At 47.2% G+C, this 26,188-nt stretch overlaps 1 protein-coding gene across 6 annotated transcripts in view; it reads left to right on the top strand.

Moving 5' to 3' along the window:
* The window catches only part of RARB (retinoic acid receptor beta), a 586,842-nt gene that overhangs the window by 432,093 nt on the left and 128,561 nt on the right, over positions 1–26,188 (top strand). For 4 of the 6 annotated variants that reach the window (XM_061404691.1, XM_061404692.1, XM_061404697.1 and 1 more), the window contains one exon: positions 8,093–8,241. The exons of 1 other annotated variant lie outside the window; for it this stretch is intronic. In XM_061404691.1, coding sequence (XP_061260675.1) covers positions 8,093–8,241 — 149 coding nt within the window. Of the gene's footprint in view, positions 1–2,510; positions 2,660–8,092; positions 8,242–26,188 lie in introns of those variants that run through there. One more of the 6 variants, XM_061404695.1, reaches the window with a different exon arrangement.

Raw genomic sequence — 26,188 nt, 5'->3', positions numbered from 1 at the left:
CTGTTAGTTCAGCTCTCCAACTCTGACCCCCCTCCGCCAACTAAAACCCACTGCCAAAATTCCGTGGGAGAAGATGCAGGCTTCTGGTGAGCATAAACACACTGGCAGCCTGGAGATCTGAATAGTGTACTAACTGCCCAAGGAGGGGAGGGTTCGGGGCGGCCCTGAGCAAAGGGGAAGCCTGCACAGTCCCCGTGCCAAATTGACTCAGCAGATTGTTTGGGATTCCGGAGAGGTTAGGACAGTAACAAGGCATTTTTATGTCCGGGTGTCTCCGATGTTGCTGCTGGGCCTGGGAATTATCTGGGGCTTTTGTTAACATGCCTGTTTGGATTCGGCAGGCACTTCTGGGGCGGGGCTGGCGGGGCGCGCGGGAGTCGCGCCTTCCACCGGGGTCCCAGGTGGTGCCGAGGCAGGGGCCGCAGCTTGGAAGGCCATCCTTCCTTTAAGGGCTTGAAAAGCAAAGTCCTCCCCGCCGCTCTGGTCCCCTGCCTGTGCTCAGCACCTGTTGCCCGCGCGGTGAGAATAGCAGGGGTTCTCAGAGCGCCAGCCCCAGCCCTGGGCTAGCATCCCGGGCGACCCGGGCAAGCACACACTCCCTCAGGGTCACGGGCAGGTTACTGAGTCAAGACTGCCGGAGCCCGCCCCGGCGTCCCCCCCCCGCCCCGACCTCCCCTCCCCTTCCCCAGACCCGGGACTGATCTCGGAGCTGCTTAGGGATAACAAAGCCAGCAGAGGAGCGAGGCAAGACCGTTCCAAACCCGAGGTTTTTTTCTTTGGCAATCACCTAATTTTCAAATGCGATTCACAGATTTGAAAAATCCCCCGAGTGTGGAAACAAACCGCTTTTCCTGAAAGATGATTAAAAGCAGACCCCGCCCCCACCCCCACTGGAAAATTAAATGAGCGGCCGCAGCGAGGTCCCCCGCGCTCACGTGTAAAGACTATTTTAATAGAAGGGCCGCGTGCGCGCGCGCGCATGCGTACGCGCCCGCAGCGCAGAATCTGGTTCTAATTACTTGTACTTTGGTTGAACTTTGGCGTTTCCTTTGACTTTCTCCCTAATGTATGTGAGCTGTGGGCCTTGCGATCCTGCAGTGCATCCACAGAAAAAGGAGGGGGGAAAAATCCAGACCGGCTCTCTTCGGTGCCAACAAAAATGAAACCCAACTGAATGTTTTGACCAAATGCAACACTTTGCGCTTCTCCCTTAATTAGCTGAAACGACTCCCTCCCACCGGGTCCCGGAGCTCGAAATTCCCCGGGGGCCATGCAGGAAATGCCTTTTGCTTTACAACTCCGTTCTTTTTCTTTTAAGGCTCGGCTGCCCAGAGAGTGCATTAAAATGCTGTCTTAATCATCGAAGGTTCTAGTAAAAAAGGCAAGACTTTCTTGACGCGGGATGCCTGCCCCGCCCGCGTCTAATTAGGCCCAAGTAAAACCCTGAAGTCTGTCAACATGGCTTACCCAGCTGTAAATTAATTCTCACAAAGAAAAAAAACCAAAGAAAAACAGTATACTGGGCCTTCTCTTAAAAATGTTATCTGCTACTTAATCTAACCTTTAGAAGAATGCCAAGCATGTTAGGAATTGTGAAGGGAGCTATTGTTAGAAGCTTTCTGTGTGTTTAAATGACACTCAGGTGTGTTGTAACAACAAGGACATTTATACTGTGTTTTCTCAGGTGAGTTAAGTTATAAGCACCAAGTCCTCTTAACATGCAATCGCATTATTATTATTTATTTATTTTTTTTGCCCCCCCCCCTTTTTTTTGGAATAAATTAAACCTCCAGAGTTGTGACAGTGTTTAAGAAAGCTGTGACACTTGGGAGTGCTGATATTCTGCTTTTGTGCAGAATCTGGTCGGTGGAGACTTCGTTTAGTTTGCTTTTGTTTTGTCTGCAGACAACCTCGGAGTTTGGAGTCCTTCAGAGCTGTGCTTCTCACAGTGCCAGCTTCAGTCCCTTGCCAGTCCTGGAAGAAAGGGGCAGCGAGAGCAGATGTTTAGAAATTTGTCCAGCAATTTGACAGAGTAATTTTATGTCTAGAAGAAAAGCGTTTTTTTCCCTCTTTTTAACTTGTAGCTTGTGTTTTGAGCATCTTTTCTGAAATTCCTTTTTTCCTGGAGATTTCATTTTGTATCTTTTTCCCCCTCGAGATTTGCTTTTATTACTATCAATCTATGATGAAAAAAAAAATAGTCCTTTACCATAGATAATCTGAAAATAACTCATTTAAAGCAAAAGCCTTCCCCCCGGCGAAGTCTGCTGCTGATCGTGGTCCAGACACACCTGGAGGAGAGTTAGTGTGAACGCAATCAAGACTTGGATGGCTTTTCTGCAAGGAAGGTGCCTCTAGCTTTGTTTGCCCGAGTGACAGCCGCCTCTGCGTGGCGGGGACGGAGAGGTTTAGCATATGAGCTAGAAGCTTCCGTCAGTGCAGGTATGGATCGGCTGTCTCCTTTGGCAGCCTGGAGAAGGCCCCTGAGCACCTCTGGTGCTGAGTCTGCTCTGGGCAGGGCCCCGTGGAGCCCAACATCCACCTCGCCGGAGCACAGAGCTTCCTGCTTGGCGGTTCCCTGACGGCCGGTCTGGCGCGCAGTTAGGCTGCTGTTGTTGGAGAGGCAGCCACCTTGAGCCAAAACTGAACAGGACAATAGGTAAGCAGGGGAATAAAGAAAAAGTGGTCCGGATGAGTCCTCAAAGGCTGCTTTTCCCCAAACTGAAATTGCCACAGGAGGGCTGGAGTGCCATTGTTTTATTGAATGACACCAGCCTCCCCCCACCTCCCCCCCCCCCCAGGGAAGTCTAAAAACTGCGTTCTTTGGCCTGCCTGACATCGCTGAATGAGCTAATACCCGACACGTTGTCTGCTGAGCCTGCAGAGTTTTTGAGCAAAAATTTTATCATTCCATAGACTGATTGTGCTTGCTCGGAATAAGGAACAGAATGTTTGAGGCCTCTCAAGGGCATTTGATGAATCTAACTCTCATTTAAAGGGACTAATAGATTATTGATTTAAGCAGGATGACAGGGAGCAGATCAATGGCCAGGCACTCTGTAGCTGTCTTAAACACCAGAACTGAAGGGAGCTGTGGGCTGCCCACCTGGCTTGTTCCCCACTGTCTTCATTGGGGTCGAAATAAACAGGGATCACGGGGAAGGGGAGCACTAATAAAAGTTGGCCAAAGTTATGTTTTTGCTGTGTTACCGAAAAAGCCAGAGAGTGCCTTGAAGTTCAGATCTGCTTTTATATTGATGCTATATCCTCGTTGTAATTCTGGAGCTCGTGATGGCTTGTTTGCTTAAAGCCAGCTTTGGCAGTCTCACGGCACCACTGAGATTCCCACGGAAGAAGTGAGAGACCAGCATTTATCCAGTTTGAGGGGATGTTCGACTATATACAGTCAATTAATTCTTTACCACCGATGGGAAACTTTTTCCAAAGATCACTGTTTCTTGCTTCATAAAAGTCTTTTCTATTTATGTTTGTGTGGGGTGCACGCATGGCACGTGTAGGATTCACATTGCAAACCACAACAAAATCAATTTTTTCTTCCAAACAGCCTGGTCCCCTCCTCCGGAAGACTCCCATGATTTTTCTGAGCTGAATAAGGCTTATATAGCCCTCTCTGATATGTTATTTATCCGTGGTTCCCAAACTGCTGCAATTTGGATTCACCTGGGAATATTTTTTAAAAAGCGCTAATGCCTGGCTCCCACTCCCAGGCATTCTGGCGTAATCGGTCATAGATACAGCCTAAGCATTAGGAAGTTTTAAAGCTCCCCAGGTAGTTCTAATATACAGCCAAGTTTGAGAACCACTGTATTATATTTCTAATTGTTAGTTTACTCTTCATTGGGCCAAACTTAAGGGATTACACCATGTACCGTCCGTAGCATATAACATACGCTTGGCATGTTACAGCCACTCAGGGAATTAAACAATTAAGCACATGAGCATCTGTTGTACAAATATGGGAAAGTTCATAGCACTGCGGGTGAAATCACCACAGCCTTAGAAGTCCACAGCATTCACTATTGATTGCTTCCAAATAGAACATTTTCATCCGTACAACTATTCAGAAAAAGTCTTCTGATGCAGTCTTTGGTTATAAGTGACTCCCCTCCCCTGGAAAGGCTTTTATGGACGTTTTATAACATGTCTCAGGATTTTGAGGCCTCTCCCCTTTCAGGTGCTTTGGCAAAGTTGCGTGGGATTAGATCGCCTGCAGTTGTTTCCTCTCTTTGGGAGGGAGGGATGCTGGACGCTCTCAACACATGAATTCGAAGCGGCGTATTTATGGAAATTACACCCACTTCTAAAATTTAGGAGGCAGCTCTGACAGCTGAGTCCAGCCCTAACAAGACTCTATTTACAACTTTGCTAAACTGAGCCAGATTAGCTGTTCTACACGGGCCAGTGGGACGTTAAAATACACTCTCCCCACCCTGCACGCAACTCAGGACCAACTGTGGTTGTGACGACCCAGCTTGGGCCCTGGAGGGGAACTAAAGACACACAGATAAAACCCATCAGAAACTTCTGGAAGGCGTTTAGGGGCAGACTCACTTACATTGATAGCTAGGGGTATAAGTTGACACAGCCCCTCTGGAAATAACAAAATAACCATACCTTTCGAATTAATGATTCTACTTCTGAGAATTTATCCTAAGGACATAGTCAGAGATGTGCTGAGATTAGCTACAAAGATACTCATCATGATGGAATGTTTTGTGGGAAAGAGTATTTATTGACAAGGAAACAAACTCATGACACAGTAAGTTAAACAAAGTTGCAAACAGAATCTACAGTATAATTCAAATTTGTAAAATGAACGAAAAACGTTTACATTCACGGTAAAATGTTTTGTAGGACAGATGCCGAGATAACAATAATTTTCTCCGAGTAAAAGGACTGTGGGTAATTCTGTATGGGTTTGTTTTCTTAGATTTTTTTTTTCCAGGGCTCCAGAAGCTTTTAATTTTTTAACTTCTCTGAAATCAGGCTGTCTCTCACAAGCACTCTTGGATCATAATTTAATTGGCAGTACTCTGTCTTTCTTAAATGATAATGTAGAATAACTATGCATTTTATAATCAAGGGTAACTCAGAATCAGTGACACCCAGTAATAACAACGGCAGTAGCGGCATCTTGGGTTTTTTAAAAATTGAAATATAGTTCATGGGCCAATATTGCATAAGTTACAGATGTACACTATAGTAATTCACAATTTTTAAAGTTTATGTTCCATTTATAGTTATAAAATATTGGCTCTATTCCCCACGTCGTATCCTTATTGTTGTTGTTGAGTTGCTAAGACATGTGCGATTCTTTGTGACCCCATGGACTGTACCCCTCCAGAGTTCCCTGTCCATGGGATTTCCCAGGCAAGAATCCTGGAGTGGGTTGCCATTTTCTTCTCCAGGGGATCTTTCCTAATCCTGAGATCAGACCTGCGTCTCCTGCGTTGCAGGTTGATTCTTTGCCACTGAGCCACCAGGGAATCTCCTTGTATCCTTGCAGCTTATTCTGTATTGTTTCCCTAGATTTTAGCAAACAGTGGTATATCATTTTGTACCGCTTTCTTGTTGATGCTGTTCTGACTCATTTGCTTTCGATGAAGCTGATTAGCTTAGTGTGAGGCATCCTTTTGCATCTGTAGCTTGATAGCTGATCTGATGAGCTTTTGTGACATCCTAAATGCGGACCTTCCTATGCAACACGTGCTGTGATTGTGCCAAGCTACCCAGGAAAGACTATCCTAGATTTATCTACTAGGCCTGTGCAGCTCTAATGAATTCATTCCAAGATTCTTCTGAATTATGAAAATACTATAATTATAGTTGATTCTCTTCCAAAGGGATAATTAATTACTTTTAAAGGAAGCAAATGAGTATTTGAAAGCTATTTGGTTTCTAATTTTACCATTTAACAACTTAGAGGGGCATTTGGGGCTTGGAATGAAGACAAAGAAGGAAAATTGGGAAAGCTCTTGTATTAATTCATTGAATATTTATCGATTACCCACCTATGATGTGCCAGAACCTCTTCTGGGCCTGGAGCAGAGTTATAGACATTTCATCTAAGTTCCTTGGTTTCCCCAGACCCATGCTTGTGGGGTAGCACAGGCAGAATATAAAATGGTGTGCACAGACATTCTAAATTTAGACACTAGTTGGGTTTTATAGAATATAAAATGAGATGCAGTGACCAGGAGTGGGAAGGGGCCTCTTATTTAGAAAAGCCATCTGTGAGGAGCTGACATTTGCTCTAAGATGTAGGAGAGAAGAGGCGTGAGACATATGAAGGTCTCGGAATTTCCAGATATGGAGAATGCTTAGTGTGACACCCGTAAAATTGACACCGGAGCTTGGCCTGCTCGAGGGATGGAGCGGACACCAAGTGTTTAGAGGTCAGACCAGGAGGAAACTCACTGCATCCGATGACATCACTAAGGCGCCGTATCAGGGGTAGCCTTCCTGAACACCTAGCAAGGAGTTTGCTGTCCTCGGTGACTGCTGGAGGGCTTTGGGCAGGTTCGGGAGAGGGTTGGTTTTAACTCTGGAGCACCTATCTGACTGTGTTTGCAGAATGGACCCGAGGCTAGAAGAGAGCAGGCCGGGAGGCCAGTGCAGAGCCTCCTGCAGCAGCTGAGGTGGGAGATGCTCGTGATCGCTAGGCTAGCCTGGTGCCAGGATCCCGGACAGGAATGGGTGAGCAGTACCTGTAGGGAGGAGGGCCGACTTGACTTGCTGAAAGTTGGGCTACAAGACAATCCAGTCAGTAGAATAGCTGGTCTGGGAGATGACGAACACTGAAACGACTGGGAGTTAATACTCTGAGAAATATACTGAATGTTGTAAAGTGGTTGGACCTTGGGAGATTCTGGAATGTTATTTGACCACTTTCAGTCACTCTCTTCCCTACTTCCATCATCATTTATGAGCAGTTTTGCCTGTAATAGAAATAGAACCACGCCTTGCTTTGATTTGGAGCATAAATCTGGGGGGTGGGGATGGGAGAATACTGGGGGTTGAAGTTCTGCAGGTTTGTATTTCTCATGGATTTGGGATGGTTAGACAATGAGATGGGGGTCCCCTGTTGGTAAATCTAGAATAAAGAGCAGCATCAGTCTGAGCCATTATTAATGCAGTGCCGTGCTCTTCAAGCATTACTTGTCCAGTCACCCAGCGGTTTGGTTCAGATGCAAATCTGACTCCAGTGTGGCTCAGTGGTCAAGAATCCACCTGCCAGTGCAGGAGACAGGAGATACAGGTTTGATCCCTGGGCTGAGAAGATCCCCTGGAGGAGGAAATGGCGACCCACTCCTGTATTCTTGCCTGGGAGACCCCATGGACAGAGGAGCCTGGTGGGCTACAGTCCAGGGGGTTGCAAAGAGTCGGGCACGACTTAGCACACACTGACCCCATGGGCTTGAGCTGAACCCTGATGACCACAGTTTCTAATCAGCTCTGTTGCAATGCTGATCTTCTGGTCCAAGGGGGACCCTGAATAGCAAACATCTCGCCCCCATTGCTCTTCGTCATGCTCAGCTCTGGCCCCGCGCTGAAGACCCTCACCATTGTTGGGTGGCTGGCTGGGGCATTTTCTTCCTTTGCCCTAAGGAGACTTACTTTTGGTTAAGTTACTGCAGGGTCAAGAAGGTCATCCCTGAGACTGTTAAATATACTGGAAGCTGGTGGAACAAGAGTTGAAAGAGTCCTGGGTGTGCGGTGTGAACATCTGACTGTGTCCTGGCTCCACCACGGCCCTGTTGGTTTTGGAAGAGTCACTGCGCTCCTCTGAGTTTCTGTTTCTCTTGAGGCTAAAACGGTGATAACATGACCTCCCTCCCGGTGCGGAAGTGTTCTGCCAATGAGAGAGACATGCAGGATTGCTTTGTGAACTGCAAAGACCCACGTTAGCAGTAGATACCCCTGTAGTGCCCACCCTGACAGCTGGCCTTGGGGGCCTGTCCTGGCAATGTTGTAGCTGAATTGGGGACGGAGGCCTGTGAACCCGCTGGGGGAAAGTCATGAACTGAAACATCTTTTCTCCCTTTTCTCCCCCTCCGCATCTCTGCCACAGCGATTGAGACCCAGAGCACCAGCTCCGAGGAACTGGTCCCAAGCCCCCCGTCTCCGCTTCCGCCGCCCCGCGTGTACAAGCCCTGTTTCGTCTGCCAGGACAAGTCGTCCGGGTACCACTATGGGGTCAGCGCCTGCGAGGGGTGTAAGGTGAGTGCCAGCTCCAGGTCTGGGACGCCTTGACATCTATCCCAGCCTCTCCCATCAGTCTGGTGGTCTGGGCTGTGTTTGATGGTTTCATTTCTTCCTTATATAGCTCATTAGTTAAAAATGCAGAAACTTCTCCAGCTGACTGATGGAAGCCAAATGTTCCAGGGCCCTTAAAATAACCCATAGCAGTTCTTTTCAGGTAACAAGAGCCTTTTGAAGGCGTCCTGAAAAGCATCACCCTATTTCTCTTTAGAACATGCCGTCTGGTGTCTTTGTAGTTTTATTTTATTTTTAAATATGACTGACAGTCCCCTGAATCAACTTGCAGAGAATCCAAGGTTGAAATTGGGATTTATCTTCTGGCTGTTTCCTCAGCCCTGTGGCCTTTGAATTACAGTTTGATTTTCAGCCTGTAGGGACTCGCTACTGTGTGTGGGTCATAAATTCAGGGGAGCTGGATTTAAAATTCCAGCCTACGGAGTCGTGGAGGCTGAACATGTGTCAGAGACTCTATGGCTGCTTTGAATCAAACTAGACAGTCGTAATCGAGTCCAACAGGCTTAATTGAGTGAAAGAGCTTCTTACTTTTTTTTGAAGAGAGAGGAAAAACAAAGAATGACTTCATAGGCAGATCCAACTCACCCACAGACAGTCTTTCAAAGGCTTTGTGTCTGTCTTGAAGCCCTTCGCTAGATACATGGCTTAATTTCTATTCTCGCCGGTGGCAGTTCAGGTGTGTTGTTTAATGTGGAAAATTACAGCCCCCCCCCCCCCCCACTCCCCACCCCACAGCCCCCCGGGTGTTCCAGGGCATTTTGTCTTTGGCTGATGAGGGTGGGTACTTACTGTGTGCTCGGGGTCTGTGACAAACCATCCTGAAATGGCGTGGCTTTGAGACCACAGCCTTTTCTTTGGTTTGCAACTCATGGGCCAGTGCTCTCGGCCAAGTTCCTCTGGGGGGTCCGCGTGGTCCTGGCCGTGCTCCACGTGGACTGGATCAGCTGCAGGTTAGCCGGCTGGCTCTGCTTCTGAGGGCACTGTCCATTGTGGGATGGGGGCCTCTTTTCCCGATGGGCTGGCCCCAGTTATTCCCACGGGCAGGGTTCCAGAAGAGGGCACCAGGCTGTTAAGGCCTCCAGAGGCCCAGAGGTGGCAGGCTCTGGCCCCTGACACGTTCTGGTGTTGGCCAGAGCAGGTCAGAAGCCCAGCCTGTCAACTCAAGGGGTGGGGACATAAACTCAACCTCTCAGCCCAAGGAGTGGCGAAGACAAGATGAGAGGTGGGAACACAGGGGGAGGACCGATCGGGTCTTTGTGTGTTGCGTCTGCCACGCTGTGTGTCCGCTGGCCTGGGAGCACGATGAGGGGGACCCGGGACCCTCACCACAGCTGTGACTCACCCACAGCCGGCCGCCAGAAGAGCCGCGTGAGCATACACCCAAGCGTCAGCCCCGCAAAGAGATTAGGTGACTTTTCCTTCCTTCTCAAGTCATTTGAATAAGCATGTATTCTTTACAGGGTGAGGCCCGCTTAGGGAAATTCCTTACAGCCCGAGGGACATCTCTTTCTCTGGGATCACGTTGGCGTGAAAGGAAGGCCACTTCCTCCAGTAGCCTTAGATAGGGTGGGCAAGGCAGTGAGCATGGGGGCCAGCTGGCAGCTGGGTGGAAAGTGAAGCTTTTGTGCCCTCGAAGTACTGCTCAATATCTGTAACCCCTCGCAGAACCTACTGAAATTTACCCTGAGATTTGGGAAAGGTTCACAGAACCCCAGTTCCTTCTGTCCGTGTGTTGTGTAATGCATAAATACATCATTTTCTAGTGCGCGTTTGAAAGTTAAATGCAAGGACACTCCTTTATTTCAAAAAACTTTGTCATCTTAGGTCCAGCAGCCTTCATGAGGGCTGTTGTAACTCCACTCACCTGCTCCCTTTGTGCCCTGGGAAAATAAATGAACCAGCGTGTCTGCTTTTGCCAGATCCCAGGCCCTGCCCACGTGTTAAGCTGTTTCACAATCTCTGAAGGACAAGCTGTTTTAATCAGCTCTTAGTCAGCTAGTTCTCTGACCTCCTGCAAAGGATTCTGACTCTTTTTAGGAAAAACCCCAACAGAAACAAGACCGGGACCAGTACAAGCAACTTTGATGAGCTTGGAAAAGCTGTTCAGAGTCCTGCTGGGGTATATCTTTTCAGTAAAGAACAGTAAGCCCAAAAAGGTCAGGTGAGCTGGCCAGCCAGTTGTCCAGCTTAAGGATTAAGCCCACCATAGCTTTGGACTATGGGTGGGTCTCTGATAGCGTGGGCCGCCTTTCCCCCTGGTTGCTGAGAAAGACTGGTCTGCATTTTGGCTTGCTGGGAAGATATAGTGACAAAATTCATAGAACTGAAAAGCTTAAGAAGCCAAAAGTATGATGTAATCACCAAAGAAAAAAATATAGATCTCTAAAAAATGAAATATAACTTTTGTTTTCATTTTAAAAATGACCAGTACAGTGCAGACTTTATTGTATTTAAAAAAAAAAAAAAAAAGAACATTAAAATAACCAGTGTTCTACCCTGGGAGAGAAACCCCTGTTAAACCTGTTTTTCCTATTAGTTATATGCACATTGTCATTATTATTATTATTTTTTTTATCAGAATAGAATTTTATATTGTACACTGGTTTTGACTTTCTTTTTAAATTTAATAATCTTTCATGACCAAAATGTAAGCAACTGCATAGTTTATAAGGCTGTACCATTAATGTAGTGGTTTATGGCACGTCACAATTTATTTAATGAATCCCCTATTGTACAACTGAGGTATTCCTGGTGTTTCTCTACTACGAATAATGCTTTGGTAAATAGCCCTCTTGTTTATCTCTGATAACTTACTTAGGATAAATTAGTAGAGGTGGAATTTCTAGGTCAGTGGCTCTGTAGATTTTTAAGGCTTGACCAAATTGCTAAAATGCCTTCTAAAAGACGTTTATCGGTGTAAGCTCTGTTAGTCTGATAGAGTTAATATTATTGAAGACTATTAGGACTCTCTCCCTTGTAATAATAAGGTAATGAATCAAGAAACAACTTCTCAAACAAACCACAGTCTGGTTGTTTATAACGGGCCCCATGCCTGGTGCCGTTTCGGGCTACCAGCAGATCGATGCCATGGCCCCCTGCTGACCTGTAAGAGTGGGCTCACCCTTTGCCTGGAGATCAAAGATCGCAGCTCTAGACTGGAAGTCCTTGCTCTAAAGTAGGATTCCCAAAGAGAACCCAATTTATATCTTTAAGAAGGAATATCCACAGTGACTCCTGCCTGACGTGACCAGGGTGACCTTATTGACTATTGTTTCGGGGAGAGAACCTCTGTCTCCCTAGGGACCAGGTGGCAGTATCGGTCTCAGAAGCTGATGAGCGGGCCGTGGGCTACCTCTGGGAACGGTCAGCAGCTGTGGGTTGACGCGGCATCACCATGGCAACATAACCACTAGCTGTCCCACAGGGATGTCCCGTTCAGGGGATTTCCAGCTAAGCGTTGGCAAATTTTTACAGGGGACAAAGGGTGCATAAAATTTTTACAGGGGACCAAGGGTGCATAAGATGAACATGCGGCGTAGTTAGCTGAGAAGGTGTAACAGTATAAAGTTGTAAAGCTGATTTTCAGCTGTCTTTAAGAAACAGTTGCGTTGCTCATAGCTAGAATTTGTGTAAAGTTTTGACCTTTATCATATTTTATATTTCCATATTTGTAGCTTTCAAAGGGTGTGGGATCTACAGTGAGAATACCAGGATTTGACTCCTAGCTAGGCCGTTTTCTAGTTTTCTGACCTTGGGCAAGCATCTTTAATTCTCTCTGTCTCTCTTTTCTCAGTTGGAAAAACAGAGCTAATCAGATCACCACCTTGTAATACTGTTGTGAATGTAAAATGAGTTACTATGGAGCATGTACTTGGCACATCGTAAGCAGTATATGTGCGTAATTATTCTTTTGTACTGTCATTAACGTATTATGGTGACTTCTGTACACAGTACGGTAACATCGGCTAAAATCTTAGTATTCTTTCTTGTAATGTTCTTTGAGAAATTCCCTGTTCCCTTGTACACAAGGAGACACTGCCTCTTTCCTTCAAGACTTAGGTTGAGACCTAGCCAGTGCTTGGAACCTCCGCTGATTACGCTAGGACAGGGGTTGGCACATTGATTCTGTAAAGAGGAGACAGTAAATATTTTAAGCTTCAGAGGCCATATGGTTTCTGTTACAGCTACTCAATTCGGCCATTGTTGCATGAAAGGACGCACAGACAGTATGTACATGAATAGGCTTGGCTGTGTTCCAATAAAACTTTATTTATAAAAACAGGCAGTAGACCATGTTTGGCCCTTGGGCCTAGTTTTCTGATCTCTGCAAAAGTAGACGTGTGTACTTAGTCGCTCAGTCGTGTCTGAGCGTTGTGACCCTGTGAACTGCAGCCCACCAGGCTCCTCTGCCCATGGGATTCTCTATGCAAGAATACTGGAGTGGGTTGCCATGCACTCCTCCAAGGGATCTTCCCAACCCAGGGATTGAATCCCTGTTTCTTGTGTCTCCTGCATTGGCAGGCAGGTTCTGTACCACTAGCGCCACCTGGGAAGCCCATCCAGTTTCTAAAACTCAGAAGCTGATGGCCCGAAGCATTCATGCCAAAGGTGGCATCAGCTCTCTCTGGTGGACTGTGGGGCTAGGACAGCTGCATCCCTCTCCTGCCTGCCCGGTGTCCATGGCAACAGCTTCAGGACCACTCTCCCTATCTGTTCCTCCACCCCTCATCCCCACTCAGCTCCCACCTCCTTATCACCCAGAGCCAGAGATGAGCAGTTTCCTTATAAGTCAGCTACTTCCAGAAACACCTGGTTTACTTTGGAGATGTTTATGGGATATATTTTATAATCTGTTGTTGTTGTTGTTTAGTCACTCAGTCGTCTCCAACTCTTTATGACCCCATGGACTGTAGCAGGGTGGGCTTGCCTGTCCTTCACTATCTTGCAGAGTTTGCTCAAAGTCATATCCATTGAGCCGGTGATGTCATCCAACCATCTCATCCTCTGCCGCCCCCTTCTCCTCCTCTCCTCAATCTTTCCCAGCATCACGGTCTTTTCCAATGAGTTGGCTCTTCACATCAGTGCATCAAAGTATTAGAGCTTCAGCTTCAATATCAGTTCTTCCAGTGCATATTCAGTGCTGATTTCCTTTGGGATTAACTGGTTTGGTCTCGTCTCAAGGGACTCTCAAGAGTCTTCTGTAGCACCACAATTAGAAAGCGTCAGTTCTTCAGCGTTCAGCCTTCTTTATGGTCCAACTCTCAGCATCTGTACATGACTCCTGGAAAACCGTAGCTTTGATTATACAGACCTTTGTCGGCAAAGTAATGTCTCTGCTTTTTAATATGCTGTCTAGGTTTGTCATAACTTTTCTTCAAGGAGTAAGTGTCTGGATTTCATGGCTGCACTCACCATCCACAGTGATTATGGAGCCCAGTAAAATAAAGTCTGCCACTGTTTCCATTGTTTATCTATTTGCCATGAAGGGATAGGGACAGGTGGCATAATCTAATTTATTAAATGCTGAGTTTTAAGTGAGCCTTTTCACTCTCCTCTTTCACCTTTATCAAGAAGCTCTTTAGTTCCTCCTCACTTTCTGCCATTAGACTGGTATCATCTACGTATTGATATTTCTCCCAGCAATCTTGATTCCAGCTTGTGCTTCATCCTGTCTGATGATGTGATGTACTCTGCAGAGAAGTTGAATAAGCTGGGTGACAACGTGCAGCCTTGATGTACTCCTTTCCCAGTTGTGCACCAGTCCAACAACAGGACTGGTTCTTAACCTGCATACAGGTTTCTCAGGAAACAGGTAAGGTGGTTTGGTATTCCCATCTCTTGAAGAATTTTCCACAGTTTGTTGTGATCTACACAGTTAAAGGCTTTAGCATAGTCAATGAAGCAGAATTAGATGTTTTGCTGGAATTCTCTGGCTTTTTTGATGATCCAGCGTTTGTTGGCAGTTTGGTCTCTGGTTCCTCTGCCTTATCGGAATCCAGCTTGTACATCTGGAAGTTCTTAGTTCACACAGTGTTGAAGTGAAGCTTGAAGGTTTTTGAGCGTTACTTTGCTAGTGTGTGAGATGAGTGCAACTGTGTGGTAGTTTGAACATTCATTGGCACTGCCCTTCTTTGGGATTGGAATGAAAACCGACCTTTTCCAGTCCTGTGGCCACTGCTGAGTTTTCCTAATTTGCTGGCATATCGAGTGCAGCACTTTCACAGCATCATCTTTTAGGATTTGACATAGCTCAACTGGAATTCCATCACCTCGACCAGATTTGTTCCTAGTGGTGCTTCCTGAAGCCCACTTGACTTCACACTCCAGAATGTATGACTCTAGGTGAGTGACTACACTGCTGTGGTTATCCGGGTCTTTAAGGCCCTTTTTTGTGTAGTTCTTCTGTGTATTCTTGCTCCCTCCTCTTCTGCTTCTGTTAGGTCCTTGCCATTCCTGTCCTTTATTGTGCCCATCTTTGCATGAACTCTTCCCTTGTTATTTCCAGTTTTCTTGAAGAGATCTCTAGTCTTTCCCATTCTATTGTTTTCCTCAATTTTTTTGCATCGTTCACTGAGGAAGGCTTTCTTATCTCTCCTTGCTGTTGTCTGGAACTCTGCATTCATTTGGGTGGATCTTTCCCTTCTCCTTTGCCTTTCGCTCCTCTTCTTTCTCAGCTATTTGTAAGGCCTCCTCAGCCACTTCGCCTTCTTGCATTTCCTTTTCTCGTGGATACGTTTGGTCACCGCCTCCTGTACAGTGTTACGAACCGCCACCTGTAGTTGTTCAGGCAGGCATTCTGTTACTAGATCTAGTCCCTTGGTCTTTTGTATCAGTTAACTTCTCCTGCCTAACGAAAAGCCTTAATGCTTTTGCCTTAAAACAAAAGACATTTCTAACTGGTTACGATTCTCTGCAGGTCTTCTTGTCTAGGCTGGCTTGGCTTGGGCCAGCTGATGCTACACGGTCAGGACCTTGACAGCCTGACTGGCTCCTCCCCCGTGAGCCTAGCCTGCCCTCCTTCATGTGGTGTGGACAGGCTCCCATCAGTAAGACAAGACAACACCAGTGTGCACACCTCTGGCTACGTCACATTTGCTAGTGTCCCTCCCACTGCCCCAGTGTGGTTATGCCAGCATTCAACGGATGGAGAGATGGACACCACCCCTTATGGGGAAAAGTGGCCAAATCACTCACTCAGCAAAAGATGAGGGTGCCGGAGCTGACGCGTGATCACACACCTCCTTCTATTGTGCCCTAGTGTCGTGTGGAATTAGCTTCCCAAAACTGTATTCCAGAGTCGCTGTGCTGGGCGCCACAGATACAGAGTGAGCATGACAGACGGGTTCCTCCTGGAACAGGGACACAGGCAGGCAGACAGTTTGGAGTTGGAAGAAAGCGTGGTCTGGTAAAGATGAGTGGAGTGGAACCTGGGTCGACGGAAGATCGGGGCTTCCCAGGTGGCCCGAGTGGTCAAGCATCTGCCTGCCAGCGCAGGGGACCTGAGAGCCGCAGGTTCGATCCCTGGGTCGGGAAGATCCCCCGGAGAAGACAATGGCAATCCACTCCAGTATTCTTGCCTGGAAAATCCCATGGATGGAGGAGCCTGGCAGGCTGTAATCCATGGGGTCACAAAGAGTTGGACACGACTGAAGCAGCTCAGCACGCACGCGGGTGAGAGCTCGGGGTTGAGAAGGAGTCAACTGTGTAATGGGGATGGTATTTTAGGTCAGAAACTGAACTTGGACTCTAGGGTCCTTTCTTCCTTGCTTTGTTGTGCCCCTTAACCTCTCTCGGCTTCAATAGGTGTGTGAAATCCACACGTTTGAACCCCATCCTATGCCAGAGGGCAAATACTGCGACAGTGAGCCCAGTTGGTGCACTGATTTCTTTCTTGTTAGGCGTAGCTTGTGTGGTGTGGGGGTCCCTGGTGTCTACAAGTCCAGGGTGAGTAGCGGGCAGGGAAGAACCTGTGCTTGCTGGACTCCTTCTCTTCAGCAGGCCTGGGAGCATCTTATGCTCCCGTTTCGGTTAATTCTCACGACAGCCCTGTGGCAGGTGGCTGTATGACCACCGTGGAAACAGAGGAGAAAACTGAGGCTCAGAGAGGTTAAGGAACATGGCCAAGGTCACACAGCTGGACCTCAACCCTCGCCTGTTTGGAAAATACCCGACTGCCTCAGCCACATCGAACCAGAGGATAGGAAGCCGTGCTGTGTTCCGTTCCAGAGTGTGGGGTTTCGTGGGGGCAACAAATTAAAAAAACAGGTGGGTGCATACATCAAAAGAGAACAACCCTGTCATCTTGGTCATCTCATAAAAGAAATGGCACTTTATTAAGAAGTAAAAGAAGAAAGGGCTTACAAGGCAGTCTTCTCCAAGGAGGGGCAGTGAACAGACGGGCCCCGCCCTGGGCAGCCTCCCAAGTGGTGTTCAGTCCGTGTTCCCTCCGCTTCGCCCTCGATGGGTGGAAACTTCCCATCCCTGGGCCAGCGCCCAGCCCCAGCAGAGCGGGGGTGAGGCTTCCAGGAGGCCCAGAGCGCTGTCTGATCGTGGTCACGCCGGCCGCCTGCTATTTAAAGCAGCCTTGAAGAGGGTAAACTCCGCGAGCCCGCTAGGTCCCTCGAGGCTCGTTTCAGCCGTTTTCTCATCCGCCTTTGTTTTCCTCGCCTCTGAAGCAGGAGGCTCTCATCTCCAGAATGGCCTTCGGCCACTCCACTGGTTTGGGTTTTTTTCCCCTGGCAGACAGCAAGTAGTGTGTGCTTCACACAGAGTTTTGCAATCAGGAAGATGGATGTCTGCACTTAATTTTAGAACTTCTATTAAATATTATAAACATGCTTAGTTATTTTATTTGACCAGGGCCATTTAAGATGACATTGGTTTGTTGTTGTTGTTGTTTTTAATCGACATCGATAAACGTGAACATTATGCTCTGTTTGGAAACAGTTCCGGGCTTTGCCTGTCCTCCACAGTTGCTTCTGCTGAGGGGTTTGTTGCAAGGGTCTGGTCCCAAGAACAATGAGAGACGGTACAATGTCTGCACTGTCGCGGCTAAAGCTGCATTATGAAGCTGCCATCAAGTTCATTATTTCAGTCCTTGAGCCATGAAGTAGGTCCCCTCATAGATCCAAAGAACTCTTCTTTATAAAACTGGTCAAGAGTGGAGAACTAATTCTCTCATTGATCAGTCATTTACTAAACACCTTCTGTGAGACAGGCTCTAGGTAGAGAAGTGAAAGGTTTTATGGGTTTTGTTACCAATGTTCAGCGCGTATCCGGAACGGGGCAGTTCAGTACTAGGTATAGAGTAGATATTTCCTGACCGAGACGATGAGTGCACTAGCAAGGAGGGAGCTGGGTGTTTTCCGGGCTGTGACATGTGCGGGCTCGGGGCTCTCTGGGTGCAGAGAAGGAGACCCGCGTTCCTCCGGCACTTCCCAGGAGGGCTTCGGAGAAGAGATGGGGCGACCACAGGCTGTGTGAGCACTTCCCAGAGGAGGAAAGGGGCAGCGGTGTCCCAGGCAGAAGTTGGAGACTAATGTGAAAGCAAGGACCTGGAATAGCCCGTGGAGAATTACATGGAAAAGTGGAAATGCATCCATTCTGTTAGGGCTTCCACGTGGTGCTAGCAGTAAAGAACCCGCCTGCCACGCAGGAGACGCAAGAGATGCGGGTTCGATCCCTGGGTCGGGAAGATCCCTTGGAGGAGGGCCTGGCAACGCACTGCAGTCTTCTTGCCTGGAGAACCCCATGGACAGAGGAGCTGGTAGACCACTGTCCATAGCGTCACAAGAGCCGGACGTGGTGAAGCGACTTAGCACACACATCCCTTCGGGTCCGGTTGGTCCTGCACAGCCTCGTGCAGGCATCCTGGGGTCAGCAGACGTTAAAGGGGCTCAGAAGGGCCCACGGTCCATCTCCTCAGCACAGCCCTGCCCTTCTCGGTCACGTGTTCTGTGGTTTTCCTTTGTAGCCCTTAACCCAGTTGTAACTAACTTGATTTCTTTTAATTACTTTTTGTTGGGTGTAGTTGGTTTACGATGATGTGATAGTTTCAGGTGTGCAGCAGCATGAATCATTGTGCGTACACTAATGTCCACTCTGTCTTAGATTCAATCCCATGTAGGCTATTAAAGAATGTTGGGTACAGTTCCCTGCACTACACGGTAGGTTCTCATTACTTACTTGCTTTACACGTGCTGCTGCTAAGTCACTTCAGTCGTGTCCGACTCTGTGCGACCCCATAGATGGCAGCCCCCCAGGCTCCCCCGTCCCTGGGATTCTCCAGGCAAGAACACTGGAGTGGGTTGCCATTTCCTTCTGCAATGCATGAAAGTGAAAAGTGAAAGTGAAGTTGCTCAGTTGTGTCCAACCCTCAGCGACCCCATGAACTGCAGCCCACCAGGCTCCTCCATCCATGGGATTTTCCAGGCAAGAGTACTGGAGTGGGTGCCATTGCCTTCTCCGTAGTGGTCTGTATATGTCGATCCCAGACTCCCCCTCCCCCTTCCCCTTGTTACCCTAAGTCTGTTTTCTGGATCTGCATCTCTGTGTTTTATGAATAAGCTCACTTGTACCGTAGTTTAGATCCCACATAGAAGTGGCATCATATGGCATTTGTCCTTTTCTGTCTGACCTACTTCACTTACTGTGATCAGCTCGAGGTCCATCCATGTCGCTGCAGATGGGGCATTGTTTCCATCCTTTTCGTGGCTGAGTGATGTAATTAACTTTGTGTATTTGCTGCCCGCCTCCTCTGTCACACCAGAAACCTCAGGAAGGCCAGGGCTGGTGTTGCACCCGAACATTACTACCAGGGCGTCGTGTGCGGCCCTGCACATAGTGGGGCCCAAAAGAAGAAGTGTTTTAAATCAGGAATCATATTTAATTGTATAGTAATGAATACAGTAATAAGTGACAGGTAATAAATCAGATTAAATGGCATGGTAATGCCCACAAGTGGTGTCATTATATGTATTCTAATTATGTAACGAATTGCATCTGAATATATTGGGTTTGTGATGATATATTCATAAACATTTTTACAAAATTTATTAACAGGATGAACCTTGAGTGGCTAAAGTCCAGCTTATTTGCTTAGTCCTTTCTGCCTTTCACTTCAGGGTTCACCCTTCACTGAAAAAGATACATTCTTTTTGATATCTTTAAGCAAACTCTTAAGGATTAGCAACTAGAACTTAAAAACACTGTGAGCTCTTAGTGCTTTAAAGAAAATAAAAATCTCGATGTCTAGAATCTGCCTCTATCTAGAAACATCTCGACAGATGAAATGACAATCTGGCTATTGCTAGTTTTAGTTCCTACAGGAGAAAACACTTTTCTTCTTCTCTTCTGCTGGACAAATGTTGTTCTAAATTGAGAAATCATTTTGGATTGAAAGAGCAGGAAAAGCCTGTCTTTTTTTTCCCGTGTCTGATGTAGGAATAAACAGGAAGTGGAGGGTGAATTCTGAATTCGCCTGCAATCCTATATTGTTTTTTTTGTCATGTCAGCTGAGTGAGAATAGTGTATTTCACTTGGTAGTTTTAAGTGGTTTGTAAATTTTTTTAATGGTTACAAGTTATTAAATGCTTGTTTAAATTACTTTGCTTGTCTGTTGTTTAACAATATCTAGAACATTCTCATTTGCTGTTTTTGTTAAATAAGCCTCAAGTCTAGTTCTTGGTAAAGCTTTCCCCCCTTGCCATACAGCAGAGAAGGAAGCCCCCGTGTTCGCAATTAACCTGTTGACTCGGGGATGCCTTGCTCCCAGCGATGCCACAAGTGTATGTGTTTCAGGAAGTTTTCAATGAAAAAAATTAGCAAAAAATCAATACCATTTTTGACTTAAAGCAAGTATGGGACCCCGGGGGAAGGGGTGTGTGGTTAACTAAGTTACTTATGCAAAATTCCTAGAGACCATCATGTAAAAGGAATTGTGACCATATATTACAGTTTGACCAAAAGACATGAAGACTGTATTTTTGTCAGAGAAATGAAAGCATGCGTCTGGGGTTTCCTGAGAGGTGATAGAAATTATGACCGAACACCACTTCTGTTTAAATAGATTTTTACACCATCAGAGGCTATGATGTTAGTGACTCTGGGGAGATGAGTTGTTCAGATGTCTCTCCAGACCTTTTACTGGAGAGGTTAAATAGGGAGCTTCCAATTCTGTATTTCCTTCTCCTGCATGAACTGTAAGGAATATGAGGAATGGCGTCACCTGGAAGGGCACTCCTGGTTCGTTTTTTAAAATGTATTTTACACTGGAGTTCAGTTAATTACAGTGTTCTGTTAGTTTCCGGTGTGCAGCAAAGGGATTCGGTTCTATTTGTGCATACATCCATTCTTTTTCAGATTCATTTCCCACACGGGTTATTCTAGAATGTCGGGCAGAGGTCCCTGTGCTCTACAGTAGGTCCCTGTTGGTTACTCTTTTGTACAGAGAAGAGTGTGTACGAGTCAATCCCAAACTCCTGGTTTCTCTGCCCCCACTTCCCCTTTGGTAGCGGGGGCGCGCCTGTGTTGCCAGCCCTGGACTGCTCTTCCCGAGGGCAGGGCTGTGCATCCCTGGTCTTCCCTCTCCAGATTGTTGCCTTTCCCCTCACCTGCATACCTGTGTTAAATTACAGAAACAGGAAAACTATCTTGTATTCGTATTGCCTCTAAGTTTTTCTAAAGCACTTTCGCTTTATGCAATTAAACTCAGCTGAGCTTTGCTGCCGCTGGGAGGCGGGCAGGGGCGGGGAGAAACAACCCTCCAAAATGTGTCCTCTCTGGTACAGAATTTCCTTGTCAAGTAGCCGTTCGGGGCGTGTGTCGCCGGCTGGTTCCTGCTCTCTTGTGCACGGAGATTAGGAAGGCAGGCCGCTTCCCGTGTGGCATCCACCAGGCCCTTTGCTGCCTCTGGTTCTAACCAGAGACTGGGAGGGAGAGCGCAGAGGTGGGCAAAGCCAGGCCTGGGGGCATGGAGCAGGCCAGGTCCCGGTCTTAGCATCAGATCAACTGTGGGAGGTGGAGCCTGGCCATGAGCTTGGGGACTGACTGGCTGTCAGCAATAGGAGGGTGTGAAAGTGTTAGTCGCTTGGTCACGTCTGACTCTTTGCAACCCCATGGACTGTAGCCCATCAGGCTCCTCTGTCCATGGGGTTCTCCAGGCAAGTGGGTAGCCATTCCCTTCATCAGGGGATCTTTCTGACCCAGGAATCGAACCTGGATCTCCTGCACTGCAGGCAGATTCTTCACCATCTGAGCCACCAGCAATAGGAAAGCAATAGTGAATTTAGCGGAGAGCTGAGAGTCCCCGCCTGAGGTGTTTTATTTGCTCCTCATAAAAATTAGAGAAGTAAGTGGAGGAGGTTTTTTTTCCTTCCATTTCACAGGTGAGAAAACGCACCAGGTTCTACAGTGCATGTCCCGGATTTAGAATCTGATGTTGCTCCTGACATGGTTACTGTGGAAACCAGCATGCATACATTGTACAGTTGTTCACTTAATTCTCCCTGATGGCGTCAAAGTCTTTTCACAGTCTGCAATTCTGAACATCTTCATTTCCTGGTATCTTCTGTTTTGACATACAGAGAGGCTGGGAAGGCCTTTATCAGGGGCTCTAGCCCAGCATCAGCCCACAAGACAGAAATCACACGTAGCCAGAACGACCCCAGAAAAATCCCTCCAGCAGGCAGACGGCTGGAGACTGACATATGTCTCCCATTAAGACGACAAAGCCACTTCTTCCTCCAGCTTTGGAAGCAGATCGCTAGCCCTTCCGCAGAGCCACAGATGAGATAGTTGTTTTCTGTTTTCATGTTGACCAAAAATACGTGTCCTTAAGCACAGGAATTATACGAGTGCAACACAACACTCATGTCCTGAAAATCTCGCATCTTTCTAGATATCTCCTTGTCTCTGAGTTTCTTTCATAACTAGTTTCCTTGGAATTGGCATTTCTCCTGTGCCTTTTATGAGCTGTATCTTTTTTTTTTTCTTTCTTTCTTTTATCTTTAGTTCAGTATTTTTCCACTTCAGAGAGGTGGCTAGCTGTGTCCAATGGCTCAGCTCTGCCAGGATGGGGAGAAGTTTGTTCTCTGCACCCTAGAATTCATCCCTGAAAAATATCTAGAAATGGGAATGAAGGTCTGCGTGCATCTCCCCCGCACAAGGCTCTCATTGTCTGGGGAGGAGGGCTGGGTTCTGGCAGCCTGGCCCCATCAGAGCCTTGTTCCTTGTTCCACATTGAAAAGATGACATTCCTCTGCTCGCAGCAGCCTGCCTGGATGTCTGGCACCAGTTCTGTAGCCGGCACAATCGCCCGGGGCATTTTTGTTTGGGTTGGTTTTGTTTTATTCCAGAAGCAGCACAGTGCTGGCTGCCTGAGTGTCCAAGGTAGAGCTGTTTCTGCAGAGCTGGTTGACAGGCTCGTCAGCACGGTCAAGGTGGCCCGCCTGCCAGGGCGGCTGCTTCCCGTTCACTGGTGTCAGAACGTGAGAAGGCGCGTACAGTGAATTTAACTCATTAGCTTGTTCTCAAGTGTTGCCGAGGCAGCCCTCGGGGCTTTATCACGGGCCCCCCTCCTCCCTCAGGATTTCATGTAATGCTCCCTTTATAACAGAGATCAGTGGATTTGCAAAGTAAATATTCCAATCAGAAAAAGCAAAATCGTCAGTGACCCTGTCCGTTCTGTTTCTATGGAGGCTTTTTACAGAAAAAGCCTGGGGGTGGGGGGAAATCCTTTATATTGGCTGCAGCTCTGAAGTGGAACATGTTAGATGTACTTCTCAGGGTCTGTGAGCCTTAAAATAATGAACGATGGAAAAACTCTGAGGTAGGTCAGCGAGGGAGGGAAAACTTTGGTCTTACAAAGGATTTTCATGGTTAAACAAATTTGGAGAAACTAGAATGATCAAACAACGTGAATTCTCCTCCGTGCTTTTGAATCTGAAAATAGCAGCATTCTCTGTAACACAGCACCGCCATTCATACGGGCTGGAAAGTCCCCCAAATCATGAAAATTATCCTGATTAGTCAAACCCCACAGGGGTCATCTGACTGCTCCTGAGGGAAATGAGAATTTCAGTGTGGATCCTGCTTCTGTATTTCATCCTCAGATTTGTCTGCTGTATCTGGGGTCTCGGGCAATGCGGACACGCTTTCAGCCAAGAAATGCTTTTGAAAGCTGCTGTCCTTGTTTACATTACTCCTGATTAGCGTCAAGAATGAGTCTCAGAATCTTAGAATTTTGAGGGGGGCATTTGCGATATTTACCAGTTTCAGGGGCATGTCCTGCTGTATTAGATGCTCCTTCAGCTGGTTGGTCCCGTAAATTAGACCACATATGGACCCAGGACCCCACGAGATAGCGTTTGATGGCTTCTCTTCCGTTTGAATACAAGTATATCAAGTTTACGCTCTCATCAAAAACACTATGCTAAAATGCTGGAACAGCTTTCAGTACTGTTCATTGAATGGCAACAGAAAAAGTGTGGCAGGCATGAGTGCAATGCCAGAGATTATGGGAAAGGGTGTGAGAGATTGACCCACTGCTTCTGGTTATTTTTCCCTGAAATGGAATTAAATGTAAAATTCCTCATCCATTGGTATTTTTGGTCTTAAATTATTCCCTGATTCAATAAGAGTTAGGTGAGAACCATGTTCTGTTTAAAAGAGTATTTGGTGCTAATTCTCTTGACCAAAATTTTAAGCCTCATGGATCTATTATACATGCAGATACAGTATTTATTTCTGTAAATATTTGTGGCAGGTAGGTTCTACACAGAATTATGAATTATGTCAAAGCCTAAAAAGGCAGATCGCCACCACTGGATACATTCGGATTTAAACCCAAATAATGAAGTCACGTCGTTGCTCTCCCTGCACCCGTGTGTGGGACGTTAGCAGTGGATTAATGTCACGGACCCGGTGGTTTAAGAAGCCTAAAAGAGTGTTCTTTAGTTAATGATTAAATCTAGTCAGGTATTTCTTTTCTGCTTGGTTCTTTTCCATCCATCCTATTCTTCATCAGCCCTGGGCCTCAGAAATAGTGTTCCTGGGGCTTCCCTGGCGGTCCAGGACTTAGGACTCTGAGCCTCCGCCACAGCGTCACAGGTTCCATCGCTGCTGCTCAGGGAAACTCAGATCCCATGTGCCACGTGGTACACCAAATTAAAAAGAGAAAAGAAAGGAAATATTGCTGCTGTCTGCAAAGCACACTGTTAGAAACGAGAGCACTGTGGGGGGAGATGAGAGTGGTGGCCTCCAAGGAGCTCACTGTGCGGCTGTCACGCCCCAGGGGGGTAGGCTGCGTCAGTGACTTGAGGCACACCCCCGCGTCAGAGGGGGAAACTGACCACGAGTGACCTGGAAGGATTTTAGCAACTTATTTTAGGATATCAAGGCGGAAGGTTCTACAAAGGAATATAAAAGTAATGTAAATAAGATGGAAAAAAAATGATTTACACACATTTTGGAAACTTTGTACCTCTGTAACTCCTGTTTCAGGAAAGGGAAGGAAGGGGGCAGGAAAAAGTGTGGGTCCATGTGGTTCTAAGGCCCTGGGGTCAGGAAGAAGTGTGGGTCCACATGGTTCTAAGGTTCTGCAGGGCACAGACCACCTACCTCTCTGCTCCCACTCACAGCACGATTCATTGCCCAAAGCGGTCGTGTGGCCCTGCCTCATCCAGGGGAATGAAATGCAGTCCTACTGTGAGTCTGGGAGAATTGCTAGTGTTTACCCTATGGTTGTGTTACCCCTCGCCGTGTAATAACTTGGGCCAAAGGGGCAGACGGAGGAAAAGATGTTTCAGGCAGGATTGGCTGGGTGTGTCCTGCAGACAGGAGAGGAAGACGGACAACTTCAGCAGGCATCCTGACCCATTCTGCTTTCATCTTCCGGAGGAGTGTTCTGCTCTGAGCGCTCAGGACTCGACAGGGGTGCCCAGCCCACTGTCCCGCTGTCTCTCCCCTCCACTCACTGCCACACTGCTCTTGGCATGGAACCGATGATGTAAGAACAGCACTGGGCTCATCTTGCCACCTGATGAGATAGATGGTGAGTTGCTGTCTGCCGGGGGTGACTGTTTTCTTATCAATTATTAAGGTCACTTCTTGGCCTCACGTTGAACTGGTTTTGAATTTCAAATATTGGTCATTTCCCATTCATCATATACACCAGTGAAATAACAGATGCCTTCCTTTCATTATGAAAAATCCTATGATTACTAACGAGTACGGGGCACAGTGAGGATTCATGAATACAGTCAGTTCAGTCGCTCAGTCGTACTCTTTGCAACCCCATGGACTGCAGCACACCAGGCTTCCCTGTCTATACCAACTCCTGGAGCTCGCTCAAATTCATGTCTATCGAGTCAGTGATGCCATCCAATCATCTCATCTTCTGTCATCGTCTTCTCTTCCCACCTTCAATCTTTCCCAGCATCAGGGTCTTTTCCAATGAGCTAGTTCTTCGCATCAGATGGCCAAAGTATTGGAGCTTCAGCTTCAGTCCTTCCCATGAATATTCAGGACTTCCAGTGGATATAGTCCATCCTTGCGTTGTGTGTGCTAAGTCACTGCAGTCCTGTCTGACTCTTTGCGACCCTGTGGGCCATAGCCTGCCAGGGCCCTCTGTCCTTGGGATTCTCCGGGCAAGAATACTGGAGTGGGTTGTCATGCCCTCCTCCAGAGGATCTTCCCGACCCAGGGATCGAACCTGAGTCTCTCAGTCTCCTGTGTTGGCGGGCAGGTTCTTTCCCACTGCTGCCCTTGCTTTGTATAACACATTTACTGTGTGTAGGTGAGGCAGAGAGTGGATTCCCTCCTCCTTAGGGTTTAGTTTCTGAAATAAGTGCATGTGGTAAAAAAAAATTGCACAGGGTTAAAATGACCCTCA

Source organism: Bos javanicus, chromosome 27 (assembly GCF_032452875.1).
Source record: "Bos javanicus breed banteng chromosome 27, ARS-OSU_banteng_1.0, whole genome shotgun sequence".
Taxonomy (NCBI): Eukaryota; Metazoa; Chordata; class Mammalia; order Artiodactyla; family Bovidae; genus Bos; species Bos javanicus.
Note: the sequence above shows the minus strand (reverse complement) of the source record. Positions and strands in the feature narration are given on the sequence as shown.